This window comes from Centroberyx gerrardi, chromosome 18, assembly GCF_048128805.1.
Source record: "Centroberyx gerrardi isolate f3 chromosome 18, fCenGer3.hap1.cur.20231027, whole genome shotgun sequence".
Taxonomy (NCBI): Eukaryota; Metazoa; Chordata; class Actinopteri; order Beryciformes; family Berycidae; genus Centroberyx; species Centroberyx gerrardi.
The window spans coordinates 2,823,597-2,837,650 of record NC_136014.1 but is presented as its reverse complement, the minus strand read 5'-3'; the positions used below and the strand labels follow the sequence as shown (position 1 = coordinate 2,837,650).

Genomic DNA, 14,054 nt, shown 5'->3' with positions numbered 1-14,054 from the left:
CTTGATGGATTGAGCTTTTCAGACACGACAGAGCCAGTAATCAAAACCACACCCATTCTTCATCCCAGCACAATAGTTACACGCTCGTATCAGCATATACATATTGACTCATATCTGAACTTCATGGGAATGTTTGTGTGAAAGCGGTGTTCCCATCAGCAAAGCTATGCTGAAAACCATGCTTGCAATGCAGAGTTACAACTGTATAAATGAGTTGTAATAAAGTTATTAAATATCAGGTTGTACATCAACATCATTTTCAGACCAGCTGTGAGCAATGTGAGATGAAAGATCAGTCATAACAAATGCACTCAAAGATACAATATATTTACATATTTTCATATTGTAGCAGTAATGAAAACACATAAAACAGTATTTATGTCACCTCTAAAACAGAGTTATAAAAAGTGAACTGTTACAAAATGACAGCCTGTGTGTGAGCTGTTTACTCCTTTGGTCTCACATTAAATCAAACATACTCTCATGCAAAGCCCTGGTAAATTATAATTCAGTCATTAGTACCTGATAGTAATCTCTCTGCTATTATTAGGGATTTCTGTTACTTAAGTACAAGCACTGCCCATTTATAATTGCATTGAATTGATAGTTGTTAACACATTATAAGACTATGATATCTGTAGTGCATTTATAAGGGCACTCAAGAAGAATTATCATGCTCATATAATGCCTCATATCTTTGCCTCTGAGAACACATAATGCTTATTGCACTTATAATGCATAATTAATTATAAGTTATATCTATAATGGTTTTTGTGAGTGTTGTTTTATAAGTACAAGCATATGAATGTTTATGGCGAGTTATCTATCAGAGGTTATCTCATTGAGATTTAAAGCTTGTCTGACAACCTCTGATAGATAACTAATAATAAACATTCATAAGATGCTTGTACCTATAATTCATTATAAGTTATACTCTATATACAGTGTTTTATGAGTGCTGATATAATGCAGCACTCATAAGCGCAACCAGTCATAAGGCATTATGAGTGAAGTAGAATTCCTTACGAGTGCCCTTATAATAGAAATTGTTACTGATACTTGAATAACACCAAATGTTGCAATCACAATAATGATGCTAATGCCATGTTCATGTCATATTGGAAGGACAGGATATCGTCTTGTTGCTACAACTTGGAAGTGTTCATGTGTTTAACCCGTTGGAATGCACACATACAAACTTATCATTATGAATTTGACTACAACTATAAATTAACTGCACCAGATATAGCTTGCTTTTCATAAGTAGGGTTGACTGTATACGTGTGAATATAACTGTCGACATGCCATGCCGTGTTTCCCACCTGTGTTGACATATTTCTGCAATTTCTGATGCCAAATGGGAGATACTGGAACCTACAACAAAGTTCCCATGTCCTACATGTAAGTATTACAGAGGCCCTAATAGATCGAAAATTATTAAATTGTTTTGCGTTCCCTCGCAATAGCTTTGGGTACGATTGGGTGCTTTCGAAAAGAAGTTGGGTCTATGGAGACGTCTTGCCCTTCTCGTTGAAACTCCTTTAGGATCTACAGTAACTTTTGCATACATCTGCCTGTATCTATGGGGAGAAAACTGTATCTGGTCACGGAACTAGGTCTTACAAATTGGAATATTCTTTCTGTCGTGACAATCCCCTTAATCTTAATACTCGTTTGAGCCAGCGCTGATTTGCCTGCCTGGTCGGCAGCTCGTATTTATGTTAAATCCGACATGACGTGAATGTGGCATAATGTTCCACATTGTTTCATCATTTCAAAGAATCCTCTGGAAAATACAAAGCACTTACTGTTTGCTATGACACACCATGATGCATCTATAACACAGAAGTGAGTTAAGGTGAACTGAAGTTTAACCCAGAATGATCACACTCTAGCTGACTGTAAATCAAATCCAGCCTAAATGCTCAACCATCTATTTATAGCCAGACAGTGAGCAACAGACGTGTTATCACTTGTTGCGTTATTAACACTGAGGATGACATCATTACGTAAGGTGAGTCAGGCCGGCCAGCTGACAGGTGGGTATGACAGGTGGGCCAGGTACAGTGGGAAAGGCTGTGAGTGAGTCTGAAGTACAGTCTGGTTGAAGACGTGACACATTATGTGTCCCATTTCTGTTGGAAGATGCTTGACAAACATGGAAAATTCCACATTTTTGAAATATGTCATTCCTATGCTCTAGTGGGCTCTTTGAAGCAAGGTTCCAGGGGTGCTTGAGGGGCTCCAGGGGTTCCCCAGCAAAATCTTTCCATATGGGTCCCTTGGACTTAATCTTAATTAATAGGGGTCCGTGGCCTAATTTGTGTCAAGGAGTCTATGTTAGTGAATATTCCCTTTTTTTTAGGATTGCCACAAAAAGAGAGCCTCTTACCCTTTAGTCTGTGATTTCACACCAATGTACAGGAAAATATGGATAAGGTTTTTGGGGGAATAAGGGTACATTTTCTGATTCAGAACTGATGGCATTAGAAAAGTAGCTTGGATGTGGAAGCTCAGATAGCAGATTTTACCAGATTTTTGGTTCTCTGGCTTCTAACAAAAGAGAACGTTTCATGGTCCTAACTAACTACTGATTTGACTGTCTGAAGGGAAATACAAAAACAAATATGTGTACATAAATGAAGAGGCATTCCCCTTCAAACTTGTTGGTTAAATGTTCTTATGTATATGATGCCACATTGCAACAAAGTCAAATAACAAAGTAAAAACAAAATTCACTAAGACTTTTATCCTCTATCACAAGACTCTATGTTTCATATGGCGAGTCATATAATTTCACACCTTATGAATCTAACATGCTGAAGATCACATGACATCAGCTTCGATGGACCATAATGATAAGCTGAAGTCCTATTAGAAAAATCAGAATCACTTTTAATGTTCATGGTGCTCTTATAGCCTTACAGCTTAATTTAGACAAAGTTGTCCATTTTTTCATATAAACCTCTCAGAATCCTTTTTAAAAAGCATGTACTGTACATTATTTGCACTAGGACAAGTCCATCAGTCTCAGGTAGTATGCTACTGGGTTGTACTGGTGTCACCACACACAGAAACAACATACTCTAGGTTGCTTGCCATAAATATCAAATGATATTACTGCGCTTGGGATTCGACGTGTTCCCTGCAGAATGTGAGGAGTCTGGCACAATTACATCTCCTTTCACTAAGAACGGGAAATAATTGGAAAGATACAGGGCTTTAAACTTGGTGCTACAGAAGCAGTAGACCAGTGGATCCAGTAAGCAGTCCAGGTAGGAGAGGACCATGAAGCCGTCAAAGGCCATAGCGGCTTTATCCTCTTTGATGTCCTTCCACTCTTGGACCCTGGCGATCAGCAGAACCATCCTGGCTATGGTGCATGGGAGGAAGCAGATGGAGAAGACCACCATGACGGAGGTCACCAGGAAGACCGCCCTCCTCAGCTTGGTCTTATCGCCAACGGTCTTCTTCCTCAGCCGGTTGACGATGTGCACCGTGCAGTAGACCAGGATGATGAAGGGGATGACGATCTGGGAGAAGAAGACCACTTCTCGTGCGCTGTCCACCACATCCTTGAATAAGAATCGGAATCAACTTAATTGTCATGTGCAGTTACATGTTGTGTATTAAGCTGTGGTCACATAGGACACACCTAGGACACTTTGCATCTCCTCCAAACTATGTGCCTGCCTTTGGATATTGTGCGTTTTGGAGTGCTCCAAGTTAAACATGTCTCAACTTTAATGCACATAATCTCCGCCATACCTCTGTCTCAAACGATGAAGGTCTGGAGAAAACACAGTAGTTGAATAGAAAATGGGGTGGTGATACTGCGGGCTGTCATCATTCAAACAAGTTAAATTTTGCTTTGATGGAGCATGGCACTGGTGCTCACTTGTTTACTCTTGTAGGAATAACAGGGAAGTTGACACAGTAGCAAAACATTACACAGGGTTTAAACAGTATGCAGCTTTGTGTTTGAACAGGAGAAAAAAAGTGTCCTATGTGACAACAGCTTTATGAAATAATTTTCATGTGAAATAGAGCTGCCTTGGATGCAGGGCTGATCTCAGAGACATCTGATGCTTAAATCTCTGACATCACTGACATCGCCTGAAAACACTGACAATATACTAATATAGATATAGACAGCAGCAGTTTACACATATTACTTATTCAGTATGTACAATTTGGTGCATTATACCTTGATCAAGACATCTTCTGAGAACGTAGAGTTACCAACGGTCTTGTGGCTGTTGCAGCACTCAAAGTTCTTGAGCATGGTGGGAATGGTGAGAGGCAGGAGAAGGAGCCAGATGAGGATGGAGATCTGAGGAGATTTCTTGAGAGCTCTGAGGAGGTTCTTCCGACCAGGGTGGACCACATTGAAGTATCGGTCAATAGAAGTTACAGTTAGGAAGGCAATGCTGGCTCCTCGGTTGAGGAACAGCATGAAGAGCATGGCTTTGCACACTGCGTCGTTCCCGCTCCTCCTCTCTCCACCGATGAAGGTGTATGCCTTCACGGGCAAACAGAAGAGCAAGAGAATGTCGGCCAACACCAGGTTGAAGAGGAAGACATTATTGGTGTTGGATTTCCAGAACTTCAGCTTGAAGATGAAGAGGTGCATGACAGATGCGTTCAGAGGCAAAGCCAAAATGAAAATGATAATCATGACAGCTGCATAGAATTTGTACAGTGCCTTGTTGACAGCCGCGCAGTCATCAGTGGCATTTGGAGCGATGGGTACAGGTAAGTTTTCCATTTTGTTAGCAATATAAATACTTAACATAAAATACAAGTACTAATTCCTTACTAGAGTTTTTGTGTCCTGTATGCAGAGAATAATGTATCCTCTTCTAAATTCTGACCAGGAACTCAGTTCACAGCAGATAAACTCTCACCCCACAAGCTGCAACAAGAGTCTTTATCTTGGAAGCAGAAAGTGAAAATCCTCCCAAACAAGTTTTTCAAGTCATCAGGTTTCAATCCTCCTTTCCTTTTAAATTCTCTTTTCCTCTTCTGTCTGTTTGTAGTGCCCAAGCTCTGAAGTCAGTCTTGTTTGCTGTCCTGTTTCGTTGGAACTAGGACTAAGTCTGGAAGTAATTCTCTCCTCTCAGTGCGCAGAGCAGAATAAATAGTAGGCAGTCTCTTTGGGTTTGCCTAGTGTTCAGACTTGTTCTCTTAGCTCCTCCCTGTTGCCTGAGGAGGCGAGTCACCAGCTGCTTTTCCACTGCAGGGCCAATGTGGCTTACTAGGGTCAAGACCAGGTTGTACAGATATGATCAAAGCTGTTTGTTTACCTGGAGCTCCGACCCAGGTGATAAATCATTTAGGTAGGCAACAACATGCAAGAAGATTTTTTAGTGATGAAATGAAGTCAAAGTCTGAGGTTAGCCCCGGTTAGCCCTGCCAGGCCCTGTATGAACCCAGGCAAATCACTCAATCAAAAACTGACAGCATGGCTAACTGCACTTTCGTTACCCCATGAGAAAAAAAACAAAAACATTTGGAAATGGCAACCTTCACCTTCTCACAAATCATACTGCCATTTTTTGGAAGGAACTGTGAGAAGTAACCCTTTTTTTCTATTCTGAGAGGTTCAGTAAATCCCTGAGGCTACTACTGTATGAATTGTGATTATGTTATATTGTGTGAAAACAGCCTCTCCTCCGCGAATGCTAAAAATGTAACCGAAGGAGTTAGAGAGAGATTCTCCATAGAGCACGCAGAAGTAGTTCCCTGGGAATTGATGATAGATTTACATGTAGGAGCAAAGGGGACAGACATAGTGCTGCTGTCACTGTTTTGTACTATGTAAGGGAAAGTAAATGAGGTGCTCGGAATGTAGCGTCCTAAGGGAGGAGGGGTTATTTTGGAGGGGGGGGAGGGGTGGGGGGTGTTAAACCACATGCTTTTCATTCAACCTCGCATGCCTCAAACCCATTCTCCACTTCAAATAGCCAGTCCAGACAAGTCTCAGATGAAGATTCAAGACTTTCTCCAGGGGCATGTTTCAGAGACAAGGTGACCTTTTACCCGATCTGGTTTATGATTTCAAAGTGCCCTCTTACCAAGAAACAGCATGTCACCTTCACACATGGCTACGTCAAATCGGTGCTCTCCACACTTACCTATATAATAAGTGAAAAAATCTCTTCTATCTCTTTCCTTAGCTCTTATTTAATGTCTTTTCCGAGCACTTCTCTGTTACATGATCATTCTATGGTCACAGAAATATTGTAAGGCCACTAAGACTTCACTCTTTCATTTTGGTTTCAGTTAAACCTAAGTGAAACCAATGAGGACACAAACATGTGAAGTAAACACCTAAGCTAAAACATAATTCAACTCCATGTCCAAGCTGGTTGCCAAACGATTTTTTGGGGATAGGAATCAAAAGCAACAATGTGTGGTAGGAAAATAGGTCTTGTGTGCCAAGAAAGCATTCCTCCTTGGGCTAGTCAGCAAATACTGATTTTGAAGAGGGCATGAATCCAAACTGAAATTGTTTTACTGCTAGAGAGGATTTGTGTATTGGATTCATTTGTTAACATCTGGTGGCCAGATTTATGTTGACAGGCCAGAGTCACTTGATTTAATAAATCAAGGGCCTCAAGTCTGGCTATAAATGCTTTTCCCATAGCTTTCTTTTTTGGATTCCTATAGCCAATCCTCTAGCCACTGTCTTGTCACAACTTGACCTTCTTTTTCTGTTCCTCTTTTTTTCTCTGATCATTGACCCTCCCCTCCCTTTCCTGTACTCCTTCCTCTGACAACAGTTTAACTGTGGGTGACTCAATGACAGTCGACTATGCAATAAAACAAGAAGTATAGTCAATTGTGTGTCGGTGTGATTGAAGCCCAGCCAGCAGAAGGCAGCTGTCCTTCGGGAGCTACTGCACAACACCACAACAGCTCTGGATGATTAGTTTAACTGCTAGGATTAGCTAATCTTTAATCAGTATGGGACTACAGTAGGGCAATTTCATCTAGTAGCTATCTCTCCCTCATTGTCAAATCAAGCTAACACACACACACACACACACACACTCATAGTAGCTACTTATTTCTTGTTATCTCATTTATTATGGATATTATATGCTTATAAAATGTGCAAATGAAAAAGTGCATGTATTAGTTCCATCTAGGTAAACCAACCAATTCTACTCTTCTTGCTCACAGTTAAAAACTGAATAAAAGCAAAATTAACATAATGATGGGCCTATAAATATATGCAAACAATTAAACATATAAAGACACATTATACACATCAAGAAATAGTGACCATTTTTGTTATTGTTGTTTATTATTATCATTGTATTGTCATTATCATGGGTAAGGGTTTGCATTTCTCTATTTTTTCTATTTTTCCTGTACTGGCATAGGCCAGCCCTGGATTGAAGCTAAACACTGGCTGTGCTCACTTTATTCTGTTTCATTACTAATTATGTATATTACAGCTTCCATTACCAACATGTTGCATGGACACCATGGCACACTGACAACATTTCAATCCAGTCTGAATCTGATGTGTATTTGTTAGCAGAGAGACAAGAGACAGTAAAAGGTGAATTCCCTCAGGCAGAGTTAGACAGTTTGTGTAGTAGTACTAGCACTAGGCCTACTAGTGCTAGTACTAGGGTGTGCAAAATAACAGCAGTCAAAGATACTGAGAAAAAGAAAATTAATGAAAATACTATGTACAATATAGTATACTAAAACATGAATTATATGCAGTATGAAATGAGAAAAGTCTAAGAATATATGATAAATGCAAAATATACAAATTAGAATAGGGGAATATGGAAAAAACAAATATGCAAATTTACAGCATACAGTACATGAAGTGCAAAAATGTGCCGCATGCTCACATTAACAGGTCTACAAAACTATTCACCTTATCAAATATATTCAATTTACAGATGTAGATAACGTGCAGAATGTGCTGATTTGGATATGTGCATTAATAGCTGTTCACCTTATCAAAAACACTAGATGGAGGAACCAAATGTACAGAAGTAAAAGAGACAATGTGCATGGAGGTGCCATACATACAGAAATGTGTCCGAAGATGTGTCAACTCATATGCAGAGAATATACAGAAATATGCACAGATCAGAAACTATCTGTCCTTTTGTCTCTCATTCAGACAGCTGTGCCGCTCTTAAGACAGATCTACCAGAGCAGAGACACTTGCCTCCCATCCCAGAGGAAACTACTGGGCAGAACGTAGACAGAGATGGAGACCAGGGTCCAGTCAGTCCCTTTGGAGTGAGGAGACTCCTGTCTGCTAACCCTGAAGACAGGTACTTAGATAGCCTCTACCGGTGGTTTTCAAACAGAGTGTTTTCTCTAAACTTACTGGTAAGGCATATCTGAACTCACTATATGTCACTATATGTCTGTATGTCCCATTGTGCTTTTGCATTCTCCTTCTCCTCTTGCATGTCCTGATTTTTGCAAGTCAACAGGCCTAGAACTAAACCTTTACAAAGATATAGGCCTTCCGCCAAACAGTTCTAGCACACCTCTGGTGTTGTTAAGGCAAATTCCCAGCAAGCTCATTTATTTTACATGCAAATTAGTTTTGTGGCAAACTTCTGGTGGCATTCTGGCAAACAGCTGTGGCAAACACTAGTTTATACTGTTTGCCACACGTTTGCCACAGCATTCTATTGTTTATTGTTTGGAGCAAATTGGCTACAAATTCATTTTTGTATTTCTCTGGCACACTACACTTTTATCATAATAAAATATCCAAATTCTAACATTTGTAACACATCACATCCTGCACGAGAACGAACGCTGCGACCAAAATACAGACAGATATGGAACCCAAACCAAAATTATCCCTAGTAACCACTGCTACCAAGACCTATAGGGAAATACTGCCATTGTTGAATGCAAAAAAACAGAAACACAAATGTATCTCTCCATCCACAAATAAATGATTTCTTACTTCTGTTCTGTAAACTGTCATATAAATAAATATAACATCATTTACAAAAACAGACTTATATTTGTGAATAAAAGTGTTATTTTCATAAAAGAAATTAAGAGGTTTTCAGAAAAGTTGCAACACTTACAAACATATATTTTCATATTTTTAAGGCCAATATATTTACAGAGCCTAAACAGACACATACATTTAAATTTACCATCAGCACCCGCCAATTACTCCGTCTAAAACACAGAGCTATAGAGTAATTACACATTTGATCTGGTTTTTCCTTGGATCATGTATCATCATGTTTGGATCATGTTTAATAAAGAAGGTAATTGTTGCCAATGATGTTGGAAGCAAAACACAGCTGCAGTTAAAAAATCCATGCCTTGAGCTGTTTATTGAATGTGAGCAATCTGTTATTTTATTGTGATGAAGTGGGTGTCAAACTAGGCGCACCTGCACATAGCCAACTTAATGTACAGCCATGGGTGTCAATTGGATATATATAAGGTTTGTAGCATTCCATACAATAGCATAAGTGAGTCCAAATTTAATTTAGTAAATTTAGTTTTTGGCATCATAATGGAGAGCAAAGATCAAACAAATTGCCAGAAATCTATTAGAAGCCAAATCTGGAGAAATAAATTAATTAATTCACAAAAATGTAGATTTAAAATAACAAACATCTAGCTAGATAATCTAACATTACACTTTTTAGCCTACAATGAACAAAGTGTAACATGGCCTATATTTATTCCCGACTTCTAATATAAACACACCCACATGAAATGTGAATGGAATTAAAAGGGGATTATTGACTATTCCAACATCAAGGTACATTGATGTTAACTATTTCCTCAGCAAAGTCCCTAATTTCCATTGGACGGTTGGTTAGCTAACTGGTTAGCAAATAACTAGCTAGCCGCAGTGATGCCTGAACTGAACATAAACAAACAGAACAAGATGGAATAAGATGGTATAAGTCAGTGGTTCTCAAAGTGGGGTCTGAGGACTCCCAGGGGTCCTTGAGGGTTTTCCAGGCAGTCCATAGCAAAATGAGGAATAGTTTAATATCACTATACCTTAAATCACTAGAATTATCCCAGTTAGAGAATGTATAAGAATTACTATTGTAATCCTAGGTTTTACTCTCACCATTATTATCGCTTCATGTACAGTGTAGACAGCTCTACAATTCAATATTAAATAAACAACAACTAAAATCTTTGCATATGGTCCCTGGGACTGAATCTGATCAAATCTTTGTAGTCTAATGTGGGTCTTAGCTAACACTGCGGTCATACAGAGATGGTTTACAACTTAGTACTATACTATTATGATATTATTTTGTATTTGTTGTTTTGCTTTTAGAAGTGAGTTAATGTAAAAAGCATACAATGTGGTCTTAGCTTCTTATTTTGTGTCTGTCTCCAAGGCCCATTAGACCTGCTGTGAGGGAGAGAGAGAAGACTTTTGAAGAGTTCATAGAAGAGCAGCTGAAAGTGGATGAAATCGCTAAACCAAAGCAGCAGCAGGTATAGTATTGGATGGAAGAACGAAGACAGACGTTGTTCAACTTTGTAAGTTGAATATTGGTGTATTAGACACAGCAGCGACGCAACTTCAGACACAAAGAATTATTCATGAAACCAGAATTGCATTGCTGTTGCATTATTAATCTAATAAATGGGATACATATTGATTGAGCAACCGCCTCAAACAGAAGAAAGCAGGGCAAAAACAAAACAATGCATTTCTGTGGGACTTCCAAACATGCTTTTCTTCTTTCTGTACTTTTCATGTCATACTTTTCGTTATTAATACTGTATCACGTTGTGACACAACATGAACATGTAAATAATTCTGAAGTTGATCTTGATGGTCTTTTTCAGGACAGTTGTGGGGCGAGAAGGCTGACAGGGAGACGTTACTTTTTGCGGAAGGGTGAGGGCATTTCCAGGGTAGAACGGAATAAAGATAAGGTCAATGAGCAGCAGACGCTCCAGAGGAGGGCCTCCCTCAGCCTGCAGCAGCCCAGTCGGAAGTTAACCTCAGGCACACTACAGAGGCGCGCCTCCGCCCCATCTTTGGACATTAAAGATGAGGCAACACAGCTTGAAACCAAACTGCCTCTGACCTCTCAGCCTGAGCATAGCTTTTGCCGCCCTGCTCTGTACCATCCCCATATACCCCAGAATACCCAGAGAAAGGCCCACACAGAGGTTCGGGCTCAGTCCAAGCCCTCCTCCCAGCTCCTCACCCAGGAACAAACCTTCAACACCCTTCTCCAGCCCCAACCTCACAGTCTGCCTCCCTCCCAAGTCCATCTAAAAGAGAGCATTGGTGCGGCAACCACAGTGGAGAGAAAACACAGACTTAACCAATCACAAGAGAGAAAACATAGCAAATCCGAGGAGCGAGAACAAAGAAATACCCAATCAAAAGAGAAAGGAAATAGCGATAACCCCCAATTAAGACAGACAGAATGCAGAATTTACCAATCAGCCATGAGAGTAACAGCCTCTGTTAGCAAGTCTTTCAGACAAGAGAGGGGAAAGTGCCAGAAAAAGGAAAAAATGGATGAAACTGCTGGGAAAATTGTTGACGGAGACAAGGTGAAAGGTCCGTTTGAGGTCCCGGCACCTCATCGAAAACGACCGGTGAGATCATCAGAGGATCGAAGTGACCAATCTATGAAGCGGAAAGACACAGACGTCCCGACACCCAAACATCCTGACACTGTGAATGAACCATATCTGGCGCAACATTTTAACAGCCCCCTGACTCAGAGGGATAGCATACATTCCCCTCGGGCCAAGAGGACTCAGGAAGTTATTGTTGGTTTTAAGACAGTGAATGACCACATAGTAAGAGTCACAGGCCCAAACATGGGAACCCTGTCCACAGGCTCTGCTGAAACAAAAACAGATTTTCAGCCCTGCCAATGCAACAAATCAAAACCAGCAAGTAAAAGGGACTCGGATCGGGTCAAAAGTCCAACACGTGCTAAAACAAAACCAGCATTTTTCCCTACTGCTCCACGCAAGAGAAGTCAAGCATCACTACCTCTGAAGTCCATTACATCTCTCAGTCATTCCACCCCAAGCAGCACTAGTAGTAGCAGCAGCAGCGATGACGACGAAGACAACCCAACCTCCCAGTGTCACCGGTTTCCCAAGCCCCCATCCCCTCCTCCCCGCCTCAGCCACCAGGATTCCCATCTAGACTTGTCAGAGGATGACTACGCCAGCGACGCCCCCAGTGAGGCCGGGGAGGGACTGATGCTCCCCGCGATCCAGAACCAGAACCATAGCCTCGGATCGGCACCAGGGTCGCGACAGACGTCCTCCTCCTCCAGCTCTACCAGTGACGGTAAAACTGATCAAGCTTATTTTGACAACATTTATCTGAACATGTCGAGCGGGTTTGGATTCGAATTCGAGCTGCATCTTGAAGTTTTACCATTTTCATGCCAAACAAATGCAGGTATATTGCTTTTATTCTTGTCAGGGTGGAAAAGTCTCTGAAACAGCATTTAGACCAACATCGGGAACAAAAATTCTCTATTGAAACCTATAATATAATATATAATGACCACAATAATAAAAACATAATCATGCATATTTGTGTGGAATTTGATCAAAACGTCTCATTACAATCAGTTCAGGTTAAAAGCTTCCCATAGATAACCAGCGTAGCATGGATCAATTCTAGAATACATTTGTAATCAATCAACCTGCATCATATCCATCATATCAGAGGTGGATGACACTGACTGGAACATGGACAACTTTGACCCCAGATTTTGATCCCTATGTAAAGGGACAGTATCGGCCCCATATATTGGCTATTGGCTATATTGGATATAACGGATATATTGATCAAACTATAGTTTAGATGTACAGTAAGTAGAGTTGGCTTAGAGTTGCTCATGTTATAGAACAATTGTACAACAGTTAGTTCCGGTCGAGTAATTTGATTGGACAAGAGGCATTCCATGAGTGCTGATATACAGTATAACACCACTGGGACTTTTTACTATAGTATGATCCGCTTCACAGGGGTTCTAATATAACCTTGATTAGGCTGCGTTCACAGGCTACGACCGAATCACAGCCGTGCTGATATACAGCTAGGGCCGCCGGAACAACGGGGGCGAGCTGGCGTTTGACCCAGTACATATTGCCCCAGTACATATTGAGTTCATGCTGACTTTGAGGAAAATCTCCGCTCTCCCTAAACGCACGGACTAATGACCTATAGGCACGGGCAGACAGCTTTTCAAACAGAACGGCTGAACTAATTAAAACCTCGATTTCAGCTGCTGGGGCGGGACATTTTCTGAAGCCAGCACAGCTAAACTCAACTGCATAGAACGGCAGGGCCAGGTTTGTGCTGCTCATTAAAACGGTAATGTCAATTTGCGATTTGAATGAACTAATAGTGCACTTGGTCACAATTCATGCCATGATATGTTGGCCTGTTACAATGTAATATGCACCATTACAGATGTTATAATTATAATAGGACATAATTTCAAAATATAATTTGTCATTTCAACCATGCAGTAAGGTTGGTTATCTAAAAAAACATTTAGATCATTATAAGTAAATAGAATTCTGTGTTCCCACTACAATTCTTCTATAAAAACATCCAAACGATAACTATAGCTATATTCTTGGTTCCATCTCAGAGCGATTTTTTTGGATGTAGAGACAACATAAAACATTGTCAACCAATCAAAATAAAGTTGTACAAAAAGGAAGCGGTGGGAAAATTCAGTAGTTCACTGCAGTGACGGAGCTGCTGCTGAGGAACTAATGACGGAAGTCCAGAGGAACCCGGCGCTGTTTGACAAAGAAGCTCTAAAAATGTTGGAAAGAAACGTGACATACCGGTCGGGGTCGGAAGAGCTCTCGGGGTTAGCGGTAAGGCTGTTTACTGACCTGGAAGCTAGTTAACTCGCTAGTGTAACTAACGTATTTGCTAGTTAGCTCGCTAACTAACAAATACACTATTATCCTATCTTTTTAATGGCTTTGACAGGGCAGCAACACGTGTCCCCTCCAGTACTGAAAACCTTTAGCCATGGTGGCGTTAC

General features: G+C 40.5%; 1 protein-coding gene across 1 annotated transcript; it reads right to left on the bottom strand.

The window, feature by feature from the left end:
- gpr31 (G protein-coupled receptor 31) lies at positions 1-5,119 on the bottom strand. Its single transcript, XM_071910556.2, has 2 exons — positions 4,208-5,119; positions 1-3,575 (listed from the first exon to the last, which is right to left on the bottom strand). Exons 1-2 carry the CDS (start codon positions 4,793-4,795, stop codon positions 3,108-3,110), a joined length of 1,056 nt encoding a protein of 351 aa, XP_071766657.1. The 5' UTR covers positions 4,796-5,119; the 3' UTR covers positions 1-3,107.
- Positions 5,120-14,054: the final 8,935 nt, after the last annotated feature.

Excerpts from the sequence above, each read along its gene's own strand:
- gpr31 (XM_071910556.2), bottom strand. The coding sequence starts at position 4,795 with ATGTTAAGTATTTATATTGCTAACAAAATGGAAAACTTACCTGTACCC. Across the intron at positions 3,576-4,207 it reads CAGAAGATGTCTTGATCAAG|GATGTGGTGGACAGCGCACG; the intron begins GTATAATGCACC and ends TTCTTATTCAAG.